The sequence below is a fragment of the Dreissena polymorpha genome, chromosome 2 (assembly GCF_020536995.1).
Source record: "Dreissena polymorpha isolate Duluth1 chromosome 2, UMN_Dpol_1.0, whole genome shotgun sequence".
NCBI lineage: Eukaryota > Metazoa > Mollusca > Bivalvia > Myida > Dreissenidae > Dreissena > Dreissena polymorpha.
In genome coordinates this window covers 88539941-88559894 of record NC_068356.1, presented here as the reverse complement: position 1 = coordinate 88559894, position 19954 = coordinate 88539941, and the positions used below count along the sequence as shown (strand labels likewise).

Genomic DNA, 19954 nt, shown 5'->3' with positions numbered 1-19954 from the left:
CGGGCGGGCGAAACAAGCTTTCCGGGCCCTAACTTTGTCGTTTATTGTGAGATTTTAAAATCATTTGGCACATTTGTTCACCATCCTTAGACGGTGTGTCGCGCGAAAGATTTACGTCGATATCTCCAAGGTCAAGGTCACAATTTGAGTTCAAAGGTCAAAAATGGCCATAAATGAGCTTGTCCGGGCCAAAACTTTGTCATTCATTGTGAGATTTTAAAATCATTTGGCACATTTTTTCACCATCATTGGACGGTGTGTCGCGCGAAAGAATTACGTCAATATCTCCAAGGTCAAGATCGCCACAACTAAAAATATATTGATTTTGAAACAAGGGGATAACTATGAACAATCGGTTACAATGCACATTTTGATTTTGAGCTATCTCTGTTTATCAGACTCTTTTTATGTCCCCCACCACTATAGTGGGGGACATATTGTTTTTGCCCTGTCTCTTGGTTTGTTTGTTGATTTGTTTGTTTGCCCCAACTTTAACATTTACCATAACTTTTGATATATTGAAGATAGCAACTTGATATTTGGCATGCATGTGTATCTCATAGAGCTGCACATTTTGAGTGGTGAAAGGTCAAGGTCATCCTTCAAGGTCAAAGGTCAAATATATGGGTAAAAAATACTCAAAATCGCTCATTTAATGTCACATTTGCAATATTGAAGCTAGCAACTTGATATTTGACATGCATGTGTATCTCATGGAGCTGCACATTTTGAGTGGTGAAAGGTCAAGGTCAATGTCATCCTTCAAGGTCATATATATGGGGACATAGTGTTTCACAAACACATCGCTTGTTTTCAAATTGAAATCAAGGTCGCAACGAGTAAAATAGATTGAATTTTACTCAAGGGGGGTAACAATTCACATTTTGAATTGTCTCCCTTTATCAGACTTTTATTTCAAATTGAAAACCTGGTTTTGTGACAATTTTGTCCCTTGTTATAAAGTGGATTCACAAAGTCTTCCGACCATCGCTTAGGGAAATACGCGTTTTCAAAAATCGTATGAAACAATGTAAAAAAAAAACAATAATGCATTTTTACAGACAGTAAACAATTCATTTATTACACAATCAGGACCATCTGATATGTTGGGTTTCAACTGGTTAATGGCTGCTGATATTTCCGTAAAATACCCATCTTCTGGATTATTAACAGCTTTAAAATAATTTTCAAACATTTACATTGATATATTTGACTTTTTGATACCAGCAGATTCCTTTAACATATTCCAATATAAACGAGCATTTTTGAGCCTGTTATTCAACAGTTTATTTGTTTTTTCTTTGTATCTAAAGATAATTGTATCTACATTTTCTTATTGTCAACTAATTATCCGACCTAGATTTCACCATATTCACTCTTGTATTTTCATTTTGACTAATTCTATATTGATTAAGACATATTAATAAAATATTTCTTTTCTCAAAACATTCCTCGTTAAACCATGGCTGTGAACTTAACGAGTTAACAACATAATTACTATGGTATGTACATATATTTTTAACAAAAAGTGAGGCAATATTGTCTAAAATAGTTTCGAAGTTATTTATACACACATCTATATCATCACACTGTGGACAATGATATTACGGGCGTTTAATTCTTTTATCAGTGTTATACGTATAGACATACCTATGCAACTTGACATGTTTGCAATTCATTATCTATTTGTGTGACCGTATTTCCTTTATTTAAAACAAAACAAACACGTCGGCAGGAACAAAATAATTCACTTCATTATTGTGTTCTCAAAATCATCGCAAAATAATCTTTGTACGATGAAAATGCATTTTTGTCGCCGTTTTAGAGCATTTGCGTTACCTGTTATCCGGCTTGATAAACTCTCTATTTTAAAAGAAAACGTCGGGACTTTATCATAATGACGTCAGTAAGGGACTGTTCCGAGACATACATTATTTGTTATTTCGCACATCTTGTAAATAAACACAAAACGCCTACAACTATGCATACATGTGTTGCGTCACTGCTGGCGTCCAACAATCATTAACAAGTTTATATGTTTAAAGGAGGTGAATATTGTAAATACTCAAAATGACTTTTTTTTGTCTTTTATCATTGTTGAAACAAAATATATTAATGAAATAAGAATAGATTGGAAAGTTAACATACACTTGAATCTTTGCATTTTGTTAAATAAACAATGCGTTGTTGTAGAAATTCTATTCAAAAAGAACACAATATCTTTCGTCACCATGGAATTTTTTTGCAGCTTTTAAGATAAAAGTCGTTCAGTTTAACTTATATAAGAAATATATATTCTTTTAAAAGCAGTTTTGGTAATGTTTCTATAAAGTTACTTATTTAAAAAAGAGTGATCTTTTATTGGGTTATTAAAGATACTTTGTGATATAAAATAATATTGCTGCTCGTACTCATTTTGGTGCAAGATATCCAAACAGTGCTTACATAAATCTTTGGAGAATTTACTAATAAATCTGTATATTTTTATGACGTTATTTTGTTTAATGTTCGAGATTATGTTCTTATAAGCGCTGGGCTTTACACATTTCATGTTGCTGAGCAATACTTACTAACTACATGCTCAGAATTTAATTCTCGCCTACATATTGCTTCTTTATCAATCAATGCATGCACTAGATTCAAAAAGTCGAAATATTGACCTTATTCACCACTTCCGTTTACTTATTATTATGGATTGTAACAAAGTGCAATATTTATAATATATATGTTTATCAGTCTGCATGCCAAAATCAGCTACGATATAACACACATCATATGTTCTTATCTTTGACATTGCAGTAAAACATTAAAAAAAATTATAAAGTTAATACGGATAGTATTTAGGCATTAATAGATTTTTCACTGTATGTCATTTAGTGCATGAAATGAATAAAAACAAGTATCATGCTACAATAAAGAAAGCTCACTCAGTTATGCTGATGTGTGATGATTATAATTATTTATTTTAAATCATTTATATGCCCGTTATTTTTTAAATATACTGTATATACATTTGTATAGGTCATTAACTACATATTCAGTTGCAAACATTACGTGTCGTATGACATTTGATAAACCATGACCATGGCCGTGTGGAGCTTCATATTACAATTATTTCCAAGTCAGAAATTTCCCTCCCCAAACCTATGTTTCAAGTCGGGCAGATAATGTTACTGGCATAGGTCTGTCCATAAGTAGTGGTGAACCAGTTTACAAAGGAAAGTGTGCGTAAGTTCAATAATTGCCGTCATGCCACTTGTATACTGTTTAAAACGGTGAAAAATTGAAAGAAACAAAGGCCCAAAACAAGCTTTGCGTTTATAGGCTAATGTAGAACACTTTGGGGCAATGGCTCGACAGAATAATACCATGAGAGCGCTTGATAGTGGATAAGATAGTTTAATTATGTTAAATTATTAAGAAAACATTATCTTTCGAAAACAATCCGACGGACGGACAAAGAACTAGCGGGTAGAAAACATGCCATACAAAGGAATACATTCAAGAGCCTGCTTAAAGCTTTATTTCGCAAATGAAATTCGACAAAGTTTCGCAAGGCATGTCGTTCAAAGCCACGACCACCTGCATCCAATTGTAGTTGGCCGCCGCGCAATTCTCGTGTATCTCGTCTTGCCATCCTGTATCGTTTGGTTGGCCCTGCCAGAAGTAGTCCGCATAGCTGCTGGGTGGTATATCTACGCCATCCACCCAGGTCCAGTAGCCTTCGCTGCCCTCGTCCGTGGCCCCCACCCAATAGCGAATTCCGATTTTGTCAACGGCTGTTAAACATGTTGCGATTCTTATTAATTCATGTTCGTGCCTTGGTATGTATGTGTCTGTTTATTTTAGCTTACTTGTTGAAAGAAAACAACAACACGACAACAACAAAAACAAAAACACACAGCAACGAGCAGGGAAGTTCAAACCTTTGGATTTGTAATTGTTAAAAGTACAGAATATAGCACAAGCGTATATGAAAACGAAAACAAATCAAGCGAGAAATATGACGAAATATTATGAGGCGCCTGATTACAGCCGCATTCTCACATGGTACATGTTTATCATAGTAATAAGGGACGATAATTTGGCAGAAAAATGAAATGTGTTTAAAACAGTTACATCCCTTCTTGTTGTTTTGTAAAATAACAATTTTTGAGAAGATTGAACAAAATGTGGTGGAATGCTGATATAGGACAATTTGAGATAAATGAAACATTCAACACTGTTATTTCTGGATTTATTCAGACAAATATATCAATCGGCTTAGAATTACATACTATTTGAAAGGGTTGGATGAAACTCAAACTGTTGAGAGTGAACATAGCAAACAATAGTTTCGATTAATAATGAGTCATTATTCAACACTTACTCGGGTATTTTGATTTGTTATCTCACGTGATTTAAAAAGAAATTAAGCATGGACAGATTTTTATCATGTTTGCATATTATGTATATTGTTGACATTTAGAAAACAAAGACGGGTTATCTAATAGATAAAATAAAAGAGAAATGTCACTTCTATTGTATGGTAAGTTTATGGATCTTGAACGTAACCAAGACGTTAGCCCCACAACGAGTGTCTTCATGTTAAGTTATCTTAAATAAACTGAACAAATAACATTTTTTGAATTACAGTGACTTTTGCAAATGTTTTTTATTGGTTCCTCGCCTTTTTTTATATGGTTCGCAAATTATTAAATCATAAAAATAAGTTCATAATTTTGAATGTGAGCTTTTTTAAAAATCGCAATCCTAACTTTTAATAAAATATTATTTAATATTTATGAATAAGATAATTGTTCAGTCAGTTTTGCCTCATAACGTTTCGCGATTGTATATGTGCCGTGCTCTGTGAAAGGGGGGTTTAATGCATACGCGTAACGTTTCGTCCCAGATTAGCATGTGCAGTCCGCAAAGGCTAATCAGGGACGACACTTTCCGCCTAAACTAGATTTCTGCTAAGAGGAGACTTTCTTGAAACGAAAAATATTAAAGCGGAAAGTGTCTGCACACTGCACAGGCTATTCTGGGACGATACTATCCGCACATGCATAAAAAAGCCCTTTTTCACAGAGCACGGTTCATATGTAAAATTAAATGTACATTTTTTATCGGTATTGTTTTAAACGAGACTGGGACAAAGGCTGTCAAATTTCCTCATTCTTCGAGTTGACAAGGCTGGAAACGAAATAGTTTTCAGTAAATGTATATTCATTTACTCAGACGTCATTTGTGAATATTACATCTGAAGCCTCTTTTAAATTAATGGAATATTTTTTGGTGGACTGCTGCACAAAATAAGCACCTACGGTTCAGGGACTGGAGCCATCTGTCGAAGTATTTACCCTCGTCTTTGTCGTGGAACACAACGAGATTGCCACCATCGTGTTTGCAAGTGCTCTGCGCCTGATGCCATGACAGGGTGACGTCACTGCGCACGCGCACACAATAGTGATAGGGTATTTCGGCATGGGTTACGTTGATGTAGCTGTAACCAGCCTTTCTGCAAACCTGTTCTAAGAACGGAAACAAATGCATGTTGTTGTTTTTTATCAACGAGTAACACAAATGCAAATTACGAGTGAACAACGTATGTCTAATAGCTCTTTTCCACTATTAAAACAAGCCCACCATTCGCTACCATTCGCTACGATTCATCACATTTATTAAATCGGGAAAACTCGTGACAGTCTACGATTCAGTTACGACACTGGTACGATTGAGTTACGACGAATCGTGTGATTCGGTTGAAGTCTTGCAAATAGGGTCGCGACTTCACTACGATGTTTAAGAATCTACCGCGACTGTACTACGAACGATGCAGATCGGTCACGACTAAGCTAGGACCTCACCAAACGCAAACATGAGTTAGGCGCCAATATCTATTGATATTGATCTAAATCGCGAGAATCTTAGCGAGAATCTTAGCGGGCTCGCAACTCACTCGGGGTGAACTCGTGTGAGTCTTGATCTATATCGCGAGAATCTTAGCGGGCTCGCAACTCACTCGGGGTGAACTCGTGAGAGACTTGATCTAAATCGCGAGAATCTTAGCGGGCTCGCAACTCACTCGGGGTGAACTCGAGAAAGTCTTGACAAAGTCGTAGCTGATTCGTAGACAGATCACGTGATCACCGATTGCCCGATTGAGTCACGAATTACCTACGATTCCATTACGACGCCCAAGAACGCACAACGACGCTGTTACGAGTCAACCGCGATTAAATTCAGTTTTAGGTCCTGGAGAAATTTTAAACACGTATACAATCTGGCCACGATTTTTTGAGAGCTCACGAGTTGCAGAAATCACTTACGACCGACCTACGACTAGCTACGAATGAGGTAGGACCTTCGCCGATTGAGCTACGAATTTTCCCGACCTCAAAATATTCGAAATCGGGACAAATCGTGGGGAATCAGGTCGTAGTGTAATACCCCTATTACAAAACAAATACAAAACAACACTTCGTTCACAATGTATAACGTTTTGTTTTTACTTATTTAAGTTAATTATAAACGTCTGAACGAAACAATTATGTGTTTGCATTGTGCATTTTCAAATAATTGCATTTCAATCCTGCATTTAACAGCTTACATCAAGGTCAAATTAAAATCCAAGTTAAAGATGATTTGAGTTTGATATGAGATTTGAAGTATCTCGTTTTCAAAGGGAAATTACCAGACATTTGCTATTTGCAAACAGCTTATATACGAAGTTGTAACACGGAATTGTTATACAGATATTTGATTGGAATCTGTAAAATATTCAAATGTTGGGGTCAATAAACATACATTGAGATAATCGGCGGGTTGTTGTCTGAAACACACAGACAACAAAGAGAGTGTCATTGAAATAATCACGCATTGCGTGTTTAATATGAATTATGAGGCACAATAGGTTGGCCAGGGTAAAATCGGGGGTCTTATCATTTTTGTTTCGTACAAACCAACTTATTACATTGATAGAGATATTAATATAATAAGCGATCATTAGTTGTTAACTGAAAATAATTTGGATGGGAAGTTTGCATAGACTGAGGTGATAAAGCAATAAAGATAACATAAAGATTACATGGAGAGTCAGTAAAGATAAACTAAAGCGTTAAATTTAAGTACGATTGACATTCATGAAGGCGTCTATTAATAACTATGTATTTCAGAAAGTTATGCTATGTTACGTTACAGGAGCGATAGTAGTTGTGGTCGCCCTCGTGCTGGACGGCACTTGCAAATGGGTAGTTGTGGGAGGTGCTGTTGGATGCTTGGTGGAAGTGGTTGAAGGTTTGGTTGCGGATGTGGATCTGGTGACTACCGATCGTACTCGAGAGCAATCGCTGTAAAAATGTACATTCTCAATTCCAAAAAACAACCATTTTATTGTTTCACTTAGAAGAAAAGTTTGCTTTATACACTATCTATTTGTACAAGTACCATTCAAGCAAGGTGTATATTAAACAAAAAATATATGAAACATGTAGATGTGGAGCCTGTTACTTCCATCTGTGTTCGAGAACTACCGCTGTAAAAATAAACATCAGCAAACGCAACTACACCACGAAAACAACTTATGAAATACATTGAACAGTGTTTACCAGCGTTAATGCATACACAACACAACTACATCACGAAAACAACTAGAACAAAACAAGTTATTGAATACATTAAACAGTGTTTACCGGCGTTAATAAGTGCACATCACAACTACATCACAAAACATCTAGAACAAAACAATTTATGAAATACACTGAAGAATGTTTTCAAGAGTAAATGACTTCACGTTCAACAGGCATGCGTAACGTGCAATGAATGTAGTAATTACACGGCGTGTTTGCTAAACGTTATATAAATTGTCGACGAGGCTACATTGACTTTCTACTGTGTCCGATACAATTCTTAAACGGAACGAAACGAAAGATGATGTATCACCGAGCCAATAACAGCAAGTGCTTTTCGACTCGATCAATAAGATTCGGTGTAAAAATGCTAATGATACGTGTGTTTAGATTGACAAAGCGGCACTAGTCGAAGAAGTAGCATTAGTAGTAGTAGTAGTAGTAGTAGTAGTAGTAGAAGCAGCAGAAGTAGTAGTAGAAGTAGCAGCAGCAGCAGCAGCAGCAGCAGCAGTAGTAGTAGTAGTAGTAGTAGTAGTAGTAGTAGTAGTAGTAGTAGTAATAGTAGTAGTAATAGTATTAGTAATAGTAGTAGTAGTAGTTGTAGTAGTAGTAGTAGTAGTAGTAGTAGTAGTAGTAGTAGTAGTAGTAGTAGTAGTAGTAGTAGTAGTAGTAGTAGTAGTAATAGTAGTGGAAGTAGTAATAGTAGTAGTAGTAGTAATAGTAGTAGCAACTGCTGCTGTAAGTGGTTTTGAAAAGCATTATATTCACGTGCATGGTTATGGTAAATTGTTGAATTAATTGTCGACTCACGTGTTACAGAAGTCATCCTTACAGCAGCCAACACACCCATTGCTTCTCCTCCCAAATAGTCAAATTTATGCACATCAATAAAAAAGTATTGTATTTATTCTTTGAAGAAAAATCACCTGTTAAGTCTGGATTAAAAAATCTTATCTGTTTAAAAAATGTCAATCACAACACAACATGAACACAATATATTGTCCATATTATCATCCACACAAAAATGTTATCTGGGTCGCGCCTTATTCTCCCAACACAGATCTTAAAGTCACATGGTATACATGAAGGTGCAGTGTAAACAATGCAAGGTGTAAATCATATCAAACCTGCTATTTAGCAGCACATCATTTAGTGTTCGCACTCCACTTTTGCCCAATCTGTTTTTCATGAGGTGGATTTGGCACATCCATCATTTAGCCCTATATCATGATAGTTCATCATTGAAACTACCAGGAAGTAGGTTCTGCCCCTGAATAAATAAAACATAGCAAAATATTTATGTATGATTGTGTTATAGTTGAAAATAATATATGACAATGAAAACAAAGGTCTGCTGAAGTATTACATCTCAATACAATCTTAACGATATTCCGATAGTCCAGACACATATTGACTGAGAACATTTAATCAGTTTTCTTAAGCTGCAACCTCTTGGTCATGTCTGACAATTCATTGAAAATATAAAGTTTCAAGAGCATTACAACATATTTGTGTAGTTGGTCGTGCTTTATGAGAAAGATATTATTTTTTTACTTTCTTTATTTGTTGTTATGAATCTTAGATCATCATTGCTTTCATGCTAAACTTGATCATGATTACAACCATTAATATTGACATCCAAAACTATAAATGTTTACAAAAATAGAAACATTTAAATATGTACCAATAAAAATAATCAAAAATACATTGCAATTAAACGCATTAATGCTATCATTTCGCATGGAATTGTCATCGCTAACCTGTCATTGTGAGATTGCACAAAGATTTGCAACATAAATTTGATATTACTTTTTAATACAACCTTGCTCAGTTCACAGTCTGTTATTGTTAAATGTAAAACAATAATTTTAAGTACATAAAATGAAAGTAGAATACGTCTAATGGAATATATGCCCGTAAGTTGTTCAACGAAATGTTTATATTGTCATTATAGAAAAGTTCAACAACAAATGATAAATTGAGAAGTGTTCAAGATTTTGACAACTACCTAGGCAAACAGACACATAAACAGCGTCTAAAATCGTCGTTATGACCGCCAAAACGGCTCATACAAACATCATGATTGGTGTAATAGATTCATTAAACATGAAATTCCATCTTTAAAGACCAACTTTGATTTTTTAAATGAGAAAATCAAATGAAAAACTTATTTTAATTTACCTATGACAAAAACCAGGAAGTTTATCCGAAAATTGTCACTGTCGACTGTGCCCTACTGTATTCATTGTTATTAAAGCTAAGGTTAATTTATACCATGTAAATATCAAGAGAAAATACGGAAAATTAAAGTTCCACTGAATTATTTTTATTGGTTTAGATTATAGTTAAAAGTTAATGGCAAACAAGTTGTTATTGTTTTGACAAAGTCCGCGAAACGGTAGTTAGAGACCGTCAAGTGAGCAACTTATTCTCGCATGAATATGTAAACAATAAAATTTATGCCGTAGCCATTGCTTAACAATTTTGATTCAATAATTATTTTTTTTACATGTATTAAAGTTCAAAGTAAAACTATTATTAATGGCAAACAAGTTGCTCTTGTTTTGACAAACTCCGCGAAACGGTAGTTAGAGACCGTACAGTGGGGAACTTATTCTCGCATGAACTTCAATTATGAATAATGAAACTGTTATACTTGAAAAAAATATTGCATGCTGTAATCCATGTACCTTCCTGTTCCAAGCTTTGTGTTGATAGCAAAACAAGGCATTCCTTTCTTGAAAAGTTGAACTTGAAGACTCTTCTTTACGTGACGGGTTTTTGCCGTACGATAATCCGTTCACATGGCTACAGTCATCACACAATCATAAATCCACTTTATCCCCTTTTACTGCTCAAGAACAATATTAAATTTTGTAAATGACACGGGTTCTAAACGTTATTCTTCACAGTGGTCAAATTTTCAATAGTTTGACATTTGTATTTCCAGGAATCGTTTTCTTCATAAATATCAACACTGCCATGCATTAGTTGACGTTTATCATTAACTCCAGTCACATTAATATGAACAATAATAACACTTTTATAAATTGTTCTCTTTCAATATGGCAAATTGCTTTTTCTTTAAACGACCCAATCTGTCAGGTACAATGTCGGCCTTATTTGTTGTCATTGTATTTAGCGGGTCCTACATTTAGTATTTCATAGCGTATTTATAGAATATTCTTAGTTTTCCGCACAGTCCAGCGTTCGGAGTGACGGATATGTACGAAAGAATGCGATATTGCACGAAGTTCATTAGAGTGCTAATACCTTAAAAAAATGTATCAGTAAAAAATCTTCTAACTGTCTCCGTAGACACTCGTATATTTTCGGCCTAGACCGTCAAGTGAGGAACTTATTCTCGTATGAATATGCAAACAATAATAAAAACTATGTCATACCATATGCTTAGCAATTTTGCTTCAATAATATTTTATTACACGTTTTATAAAACTGTCATGTTATATAGTGATATTCTGTATTTACAATGAGGGTTATTGAGAACTTCTTGACAGGGACCTATTTGTTTGTATAGGTCCGTCTTCTTTGATTGCGCATGAATGACCGCCAAGTGGTAAATCGGACTTTCACAAATTCATTCATTCGTGATTGTTTTGGCAGCCAGCCAAGTCAGGTTGTCTCAAAAATCGGTATCAGTACTATGGCCTGGGGCGACAAAAACGTGATGGTCTCAGCCAGTAAAAAAACTCCCCATCATCCTTTCAAAATTGAATCTTAATCCAAATCAACAGCAGTTCGTGGCCTGGTCAACACCTGTGTGACCGCCAAGAGCACCACATCATACGATGTCCCGAATTGAGTCCAGTCAGTCTACCATAACATAAACTAGATCATCCCATCGTATGACAGTACATGTAACCATACATGTATGATAGTTTACTGGGGCAGAAAAAGTGTTACAAAATATTTCAATAAAATACCGTCACCGAAAGTTTTCAGTGTCATTGAAATGTGATATATTAAAAATAATACATAGTGCGATAATGCTTTTATATTGAGTCTTAAGAGACACATCGTTGAAACGTATATAAAGAGTATCCACAAATAGTTTGGTAAATGTGTGCAATTATTATACGGGCGTTGAATGCTTATATCAGTGTTATACGTACACACATACCTATGCAACTCGACATTTTTGCAATTCATTATCTAATTGTGTGACCGTATTGCATTTTATTACAAGAAACATAAACAATTTGACATGAAAATAACTGATTTCATTAATTTGCTCTAATTTGTTCACAAAATAAGATTTTATACGATGAATATGCATTTGTTTTCGCCTTTTTGAAGCATCACGTTTCTTTTTATCCGACGTGATAGACGCAGACGCTCTATTTTAAAACAAAACGTCGGAACTTAGTCATAATGACGTCAGTAAGGGACTGTTTCGTACGGTGGCATAGCGGTGACATTCACTTTTCTTTTTTCAAATCGCACTCCTCTTTTTTTCTATCTCGTGGCCACGAGTAAGCTAAGTCGGGATCTTTTTTCTATAAAAGAGGAGAGAATTTTCGTGATCCCGAGATCCCTAGTAAGAAAGCCAATCAAATTTTGCGTAACATGTGTAAATATTCTGTACGCATTTATATAGCTGGTCAAACCAGGCACGGCTCTGATAGAACAGAAGAGACGACGAGGAGGGCGACGGGGACGACGACGACGACGGCGGCGGGGGGGGGGCGGCGGGGACGACGACGACGGGACGACGACGACGACGACGACGACGACGGCGACGACGACGACGACGAGACGACGACGACGACGACGACGACGACGACGACGACGACGACGGCGACGACGACGACGACGGCGACGACGACGTACGACGACGACGACTACGGCCACCACCACCACCCACCACCACCACCACCACCACCACCACCACCACCACCACCACCACCACCACCACCACCACCACCACCACCACCACCACCACCACCACCACCACCACCACCGCCACTACTACTATTACTACTACTACTACTACTACTACTACTACTACTACTACTACTACTACTACTACTACTACTACTATTACTACTACTACTACTACTTCTTCTACTACTTCCTCTACCACTACCACTACTGCTACTACTACTGCTACTATTACTACTATCGCTACCGCTGTTCAATCTCTATGGAATCAATTGACAACCTTTCTAGAGAAAATAATACTTTATAGGTACGATAAAGTTATTTATATTCAGCACGTTGTTATTATAATTGGGTGCAATAAAAATGCCAACTGGGTAAAGGCTGATTTAAAAACTTTAAGAAAGCTATAGTTGTAAATTATCCGTGTGTAACCAGCCTCTTTTTGGACGAACAAAGACGCCAGCAGCAGCGTGGTTTTTCTCCAAGACTTTCAAGAAATTTTTCGGCATTGCGTATCGGTTTTTATTATTCATTTATTCCGTATTTGAGCATTGTGCAATCACAATTGAGCTTATCGGCAAAATGTGATTTTTTAATATGAAATACATGTATTTGTAGCATCCAAAACCATATTCCTTTGTTCGTTCTATTTTTAGCAGTGCGCGTGCTTGACCTACTTTGATACATGTAAACAAAGAAATTCAAAACTAACTGCTGGTAATTGTGATTTTGTTTCATTACAAATTACTGAGCGATTCTTCGTTACGATGTTTAATACTATTATTTAAGGTCACTCTTTTACCAAACGCCTAACGAGATGGTGCATACAGAACAGTTGTACTAATATGAATTTTGATTCACAGCACATACAAGTTTACTGGCATGGAGTCGGAGGGGCTACAATTATGCATCCAGACAAACCCAAGTCTGTCTGGACAGATGCTCATCTTGTCAGTGACTTAAACATCAATATTGTTTTCCTTGATATAGGCAGTAATGACCTTTGCAGTATGAGGATTTCTCCAGCAACATTGGCAGATACTATTTTTGCATTTGCATGCTGGCTTATTCAACAGGGCTGCAATCGTGTCATGATAGGTGAAATACTTCACCGAAAACAAGGAACATTGTATAATGCAAGGGTTGATGAAACCAACCAACGTTTGCAGTGTCTTTGTGCAGACCAAGAGTCTGTACGTTTCTGGCTGCATAATTTCAATAACTTTAACAGACGCTTTCAGCAGGAGTTTGTTTCACCCAATGGCGTGCATATTGATCCGACACTTGGTATGCGAAGATATTATCGTTCTGTTAGAGGCGCGGTTCTTTTTGCAGCTCACAGTCTCTGAATGTGAGTCGTCCAGAACAGCAGTCAAACATATAAAATGTGCACTATTTGCTTGCAACGATATTCATTGTTGTATTTCAGCACCTTATAGTGTTGGCAATTTGGTATCTGACAGTACATTCAGGGGCATTGAGAGTAACTCCTAGTCCACACAACACTTGTAGGCAGAGCGTTAGTATCAGCGTAGGTATATACGATAAACTCTATATAATATTTGTGACAGCAGCATAGCATTCCCATCATCATGACAGTGTTAATCATTACTTTAATAAAAGAGCCTTTTTTGGTATGGTGTTCTACTTACCACTTTTCATCCAAGTATCCTGCTTGTTACTTGAGTACATTGGTTTCCTATTTGAGTATCTGTTTTAACACTTGTACTAGCTGCTTTATGTAACCAATACCCATTGGTTCTTGTGTTTAACTGTGTCCTATGTTACACATGTCATTTTTCAGTATCCTGATTGATACTTGTGTCCTATTTGACACGTTATTTTTTTCAGTATCCTGATTGATACTTGTTTGTACTTGTGTCCTAGAAGACACGTAACTGATTTAAGTATCCTGATTGATACTTGTGTATACTTGTGTCCTATTTGACACTAAACCTATATCAATATCCTGATTGATACTTGTGTACATATGAGCCTATTTCGCCACAAATCCTGTTTTTTAATACTGTTCGCAGACAATATACATGCTCATACAGTAAACACCTTATTGTCCGAATAACTGATTGAAGATGTTTGACATTCCACATGTCATGTAATCGGCATATAAACAAATGCTATCCATAATCTAGTGCAGTGCATGTTTTCTGCCTGTTCATTTTCGTCTTTTTCAGATTAGTATGCCTAAGGCAACGCCATCCACTGCCAGGACTGGTAAGCGGAAGGCTTCTTCACCGCCAGAGGCGCCCCAATCCAGGATTGCAAAGCTGATGGCAGATGCCCTTAGTAAAGATGAGGCAGTCCTGAAAGAAATCAGCCAACTCATCCTCCAGAAGAGTGATGGGACATCAAACCAGGCGCCTGAAGCGGAACGGACGAGTGACGACGAACAGCAGTCTGAGCAATCATTTGAAGAGGATTTGACATCGGTGACATCAGACAACAACGAAGGTGTTAATTTAGGACTTTTTTCCACTGTTCATCCTCCAATTGATGTCAAAATGCGTAAAGCCATCATGAACAAAGAGTATATCGATTTGAATTAGCTAATTTTTGATCATCAAACAACTGAGACCACAGTCATTAAACGCAGTGACAACCAAATAACAACTTCCGTTTAAAAATCAGCCCCTAAGACCATAACAAACATAATCACATGGTGCCGTGCTTTCCAACGTTTTGCCGATGTTTATGTCTCCAAATACCCTGAGGAGGCATCAGGCCTGTTCCAATACATGTCAATCATTGAGGACCTCGCACAACACTCAACAAACTGGGTCACATACGACATCAAGTTCAGACAGCTGAAGGCACTGCAGCCACTCCCTTGGGGAACCCTACACACAGAGACATTCCTGTTTTGTTCCTTAACAAAGACACAATCTCACTCTAATTTTCGTCCCTTTCCTTCCAACTCCAGAACTCCAATGCCAACCTACATCATGCGCCGAACAGGTTACTGTTGGGACTACCAACAGAAATCCCAATGCCTTAAGCCCAAATGCCCACAATTACACCAGTGTGGGAACTGCGACCAACCACATGGCTCACACAGATGCTTCAAACCAGTCAGGCCCTACCACGCAAACAACGCGAACACACTAACGGCAAATTTCAAAAGAACAGCCAGTAAAGCCCAAATTCCACAGTCTAAATAAATTTCAATTACCTTCGCCCATATCGGCCGACAAACTGTTATCATATCTGTCTGGTTATGACCCCAATAAAAAACAAAAATTCATTGACGGATTCAAATATGGGTTTTCTCTTGGCACAACATCTTCTATACCATCATGCTTGCATAAAAACCATCAATCTGTGAACAATCACAATGAACTTGTAAAACAAAAAATTAAACAAGACATAAAATTGAGACGTGTTAAAGGGACATACTTGACACCTCCATTGGCCAATTTTATCTGCTCCCCCCCTCGGTGTTGTTCCCAAAAAGACTTCTAACACTTTCCGTATAATCCATGACTTATCCTTCCCTAAGCGTGGTCAATCTGTCAATTCGGCTATTCCATACGAAAATGCTACTGTTGCACTTGAGACCTTTGACCATGTTGCAAGATTGGTTTTGCAGTCTGGTAGAGGCTCCTTGGTCGCTAAGGCGGACATTGAAGAAGCTTTCAAAATAATACCGATTTCACCAAAAGACTTTCATAAACTAGGGTTCTCCTTCAATAACTGTTTTTATTTTGAAACAGTTTTACCATTTGGGGCATCTTCTTCAGTGGCGATTTTTGAATCTTTCGCACAAGCCTTACAATGGGTTTTACAACACAAATTAGGGGTTCTTCGGGTTTCTCACATTATTGATGACTTCATCTTTGTAGGACGTAAACAAACAAATGAGTGCCAAATCGCCCTTGATACTTTCATTAGCCTCTCCAATGACCTTGGCGTACCAATTAAACATGCCAAAACAGTTTTTCCCACTACATCAATAGAAGTTCATGGCATAAATCTTAACACTGATACACTTTCAGCCAGCTTACCCCCAGACAAGATATGTGCACTAAAGGTACTTCTTGCTAAATATAGACATTGTCGTAAAGTGTCCTTAAAAACTCTACAATTCATCCTAGGCCACCTAAACTTTGCATGCAAGGTAATTAAACCAGGTCGTTGTTTTCTTCGCAGACTATATGATCTCACTGTCGGTAAAACCAATCCCAAACATTTGATAAAACTAACAAAAGAATGTCGAGCAGATCTTCAACTCTGGAACGCTTTCCTCGAAAAATACAATGGTTGCACACTACTGACAAATGACCGGTTTGTCACTTCCATTTCTTTAAAGCTATTCACTGATGCATCTGGTTCAAAAGGCTTCGGATGCACACACATGAACTCTTGGACATATGGAGAATTTCCCACCTCCGCCAAATGTCATCATATCAATGTTGTGGAACTGTACCTTATTGCTCTCGCTGTGTCATTGTTCGGCCAGACATGGACAAACAAAAACATACTGTTTATTTGTGACAATTTGTCTGTGGTCTTTTGCCTTAATAAACAATCATCTAAAGACTCTGTTATGATGCGACTCATCCGGATTATTGTCCTGAAATCACTACAACACAATTTCTGTTTCAGAGCTAAACACATCAAAACCACAGAAAACACTGTATGTGACCTGCTTTCTCGCTTACAGGTTCAACAAGCACGGGAAGCAGCACCATACCTCGACCCACAGCCCTTACCTATCCCTCTGGATCTTTCTCCCCTAATCTTGCTGAAGTAGAACAGCAATTACTGGAGGCATCCGTGGCACCAACCACTCGCCACTTCTACCAGAAATGCTGTGATAAGTTTTCGCACTTTGTCTGTCAAATTATCGGTGCAACTTTAAACTTTCCAGTCCAGTCTAAATTTGTTTCTCAATATGTTGCATACTGTATACACAGGACTTTGCCCCAGCCACAATAAGCAGCCACCTTTCTGCCATTTCCTTTTTTCATTCTATAGCTGGACATTCTGACCCTAGCAATACAGATATTATTCGTAGAATGACTGCAGGATGTCGTAAATTACGTACACAACATGACAACAGACTCCCCCTGCTTTTGCCACACATTCAGTCACTTGTGCACGCAACTTTTCACATTCTCAGTGGTTCGCCCTATCAACAAGCAATGTACCAGTCGATTATCCTTCTCGCCTTCTTTGGATTTTTTCGGATTGGTGAACTATTGCCAGCCACTCCATCCAAGAATGATTCAGTGGTGCAATTAGGACACATCACATTACAATCAAAAGCAATCCACATTGAATTACATTATAACAAAACCAAGAAATCTGACAAACCTGTAAAAATTATAATTCAAGCACAAAATTCAACATGCCCTGTCAAAGCTCTCAAAGCATATTTAAAAATGCGTGGTTCAACAACGGGACCACTCTTCATTTCATCCATCTCGGAACCCATCACACAAAATGCATTCCGAACAACATTCAAAACCTTGTTGCCCTTTTGTCAACTTCCAACCACCAAATATAAGCTGCACAGTTTTAGAATCGGGGCCTGTACACAGGCCGTTCTTGCCGGTGTTCCAGAACAACAAATCATGCTTATGGGCCGTTGGCGTTCCAACGCTTTCCGGCGCTACATAAGGGTTCCAAATATTGGTTTAAACCCTATTCGATCTTAAATGCTCACACACACTCTGGTTATTGCTTTGACTCAAACTATACTTAACAGTTGAGGGTAGTCATCATGGGATGCTTTTCTATTTTGCATTGCACATATCCAATGTTTCACTATTTTTACTACTTTAGGGCAAGCATCATGGGATGTTTTGGCCAATCCTGTTAAGGCAATCATCATGGGATGTTTGTTTATTTTGCATTGTACATAATCAATCTTTTACTGTTACCAACCATCTTAGGGCAAACATCATGGGATGTTTGTCCAATCCTGTTCAGACAATCATCATGGGATGTGTGTCTACTTTCATTGCACATATGTACATATTGTCCGTTTTTCGTATACTTTTGCTTATCACATTTGGATATCACAAGAATATTTTCATTACAAATATGTACATCTAACCTTCCACTTTATACTTGTCTCAGGATTACAGGGCATTCATCATGGGATGTTTGTTCATTTTAATATGTACAAATGTACTTATCCATGTTAACCTTATATTTGTACTAAAATGTTTGTTGCTGTATATACTTTGTGCATTGCCATGATATGATAGACCCTTTGTCATCTGCTAAATACTATGCAGTGCCTTTTATCAACTGCTTGCTTCTTATTTTACATTGCCTTTTGCGCCCTTTGCCTCCTTGGTTGGACGGTGTGTTGGACGGCGGTCGTGCAACTTCATGTCACATGTTTAATACGTTATAAATCTGTATATCTTGGTTACTTATTTTAACCAATAAAATGTCTGGCAAAAGTTTGTTGCCAGACAGTATCAACCACTTACTGTGTTGTATATTCTTTAATGTGACATGAATGAACTTCAGAGGCAAATGGGCGCAAATATAAAATAATACTTTATAGGTACGATAAAGTTATTTATATTCAGCACGTTGTTATTATAATTGGGTGCAATAAAAATGCCAACTGGGTATAGGCTGAGTTAAAAACTTTAAGAAAGCTATAGTTGTAAATTATCCGTGTGTAACCTACACCAGCCTCTTTTTGGACGAACAAAGACGCCAGCAGCAGCGTGGTTTTTCTCCAAGACTTTCAGGAAATTTTCCACAATCCTCCCCTCCACCCACCTTGGCATTATCGAAAAGCTTATTATTTACACAACAACAACACCAAATTATTTTATATAGTCCTGTCATGTTCTAGTCAATTTTTACTTTGTTAACCTTGGAACAGATGCCACTGTTTTTAATATTTTAATGTTTGCACTGTTTATTATGCTGGCGAAAAGCTTATTATTACACAACAACAACACCAAATTATTTTATCTAGTCCTGTCATGTTCTAGTCAATTTTTACTTTGTTAACCTTGGTACAGATGCCACTGTTTTCAATATTTTAATGTTTGCACTGTTTATTATGCGGACGACGGTCGTCCAACTTCATGTCACATGTTTATAACGTTATAAATCTGTATATCTTTGTTACTTATTTTTGACCAATAAAACGTCTGGCAAAAGTTTGTTGCCAGACGGTATCAACCACTTACTGTGTTGTATATTCTTTAATGTGACATGAATGAACTTCAGAGGCAAATGGGCGCAAATATAAACAAAAATTAAATGTTAAACATTCTTAGACATCAGTTTAGGGGTAAATACTTTCAAAATAGAAGAGGTTAATAACGCTGTGAATTACATTATTATATTCATGAAATATTTAATATTCAGCATGAAATGCAGAAAACAATGACCTACAATGAACTGTTTTATCAATTTTTTGAAACTGAAGATTCGAGTCGAACAAG

The 19954-nt window shown here is 37.0% G+C and overlaps 2 protein-coding genes and 1 long non-coding RNA gene across 19 annotated transcripts in view; 2 read left to right on the top strand and 1 right to left on the bottom strand.

Annotated features, from left to right (window-relative positions):
• LOC127867975 (exocyst complex component 7-like) overlaps positions 1-19954 on the top strand; it is a 166145-nt gene that overhangs the window by 74453 nt on the left and 71738 nt on the right. The window lies entirely within an intron of this gene.
• LOC127867973 (uncharacterized) overlaps positions 1-19954 on the bottom strand; it is a 67681-nt gene that overhangs the window by 4936 nt on the left and 42791 nt on the right. For 4 of the 8 annotated variants that reach the window (XM_052409508.1, XM_052409509.1, XM_052409506.1 and 1 more), the window contains 2 exons: positions 5310-5516; positions 3509-3779 (listed from right to left, as the gene is read on the bottom strand). In XM_052409508.1, the coding sequence (XP_052265468.1) occupies positions 3514-3779; positions 5310-5516 (473 nt within the window). In that variant the 3' untranslated portion in view covers positions 3509-3513. Of the gene's footprint in view, positions 1-3508; positions 3780-5309; positions 5517-19954 lie in introns of those variants that run through there. The other 4 variants (XR_008043826.1, XR_008043825.1, XM_052409507.1 and 1 more) reach the window with 2 other exon arrangements.
• Positions 12969-19691, top strand: LOC127867983 (uncharacterized). Its single transcript, XR_008043838.1, has 2 exons — positions 12969-14046; positions 14708-19691. It is a non-coding gene; the product is annotated as an uncharacterized LOC127867983 (long non-coding RNA).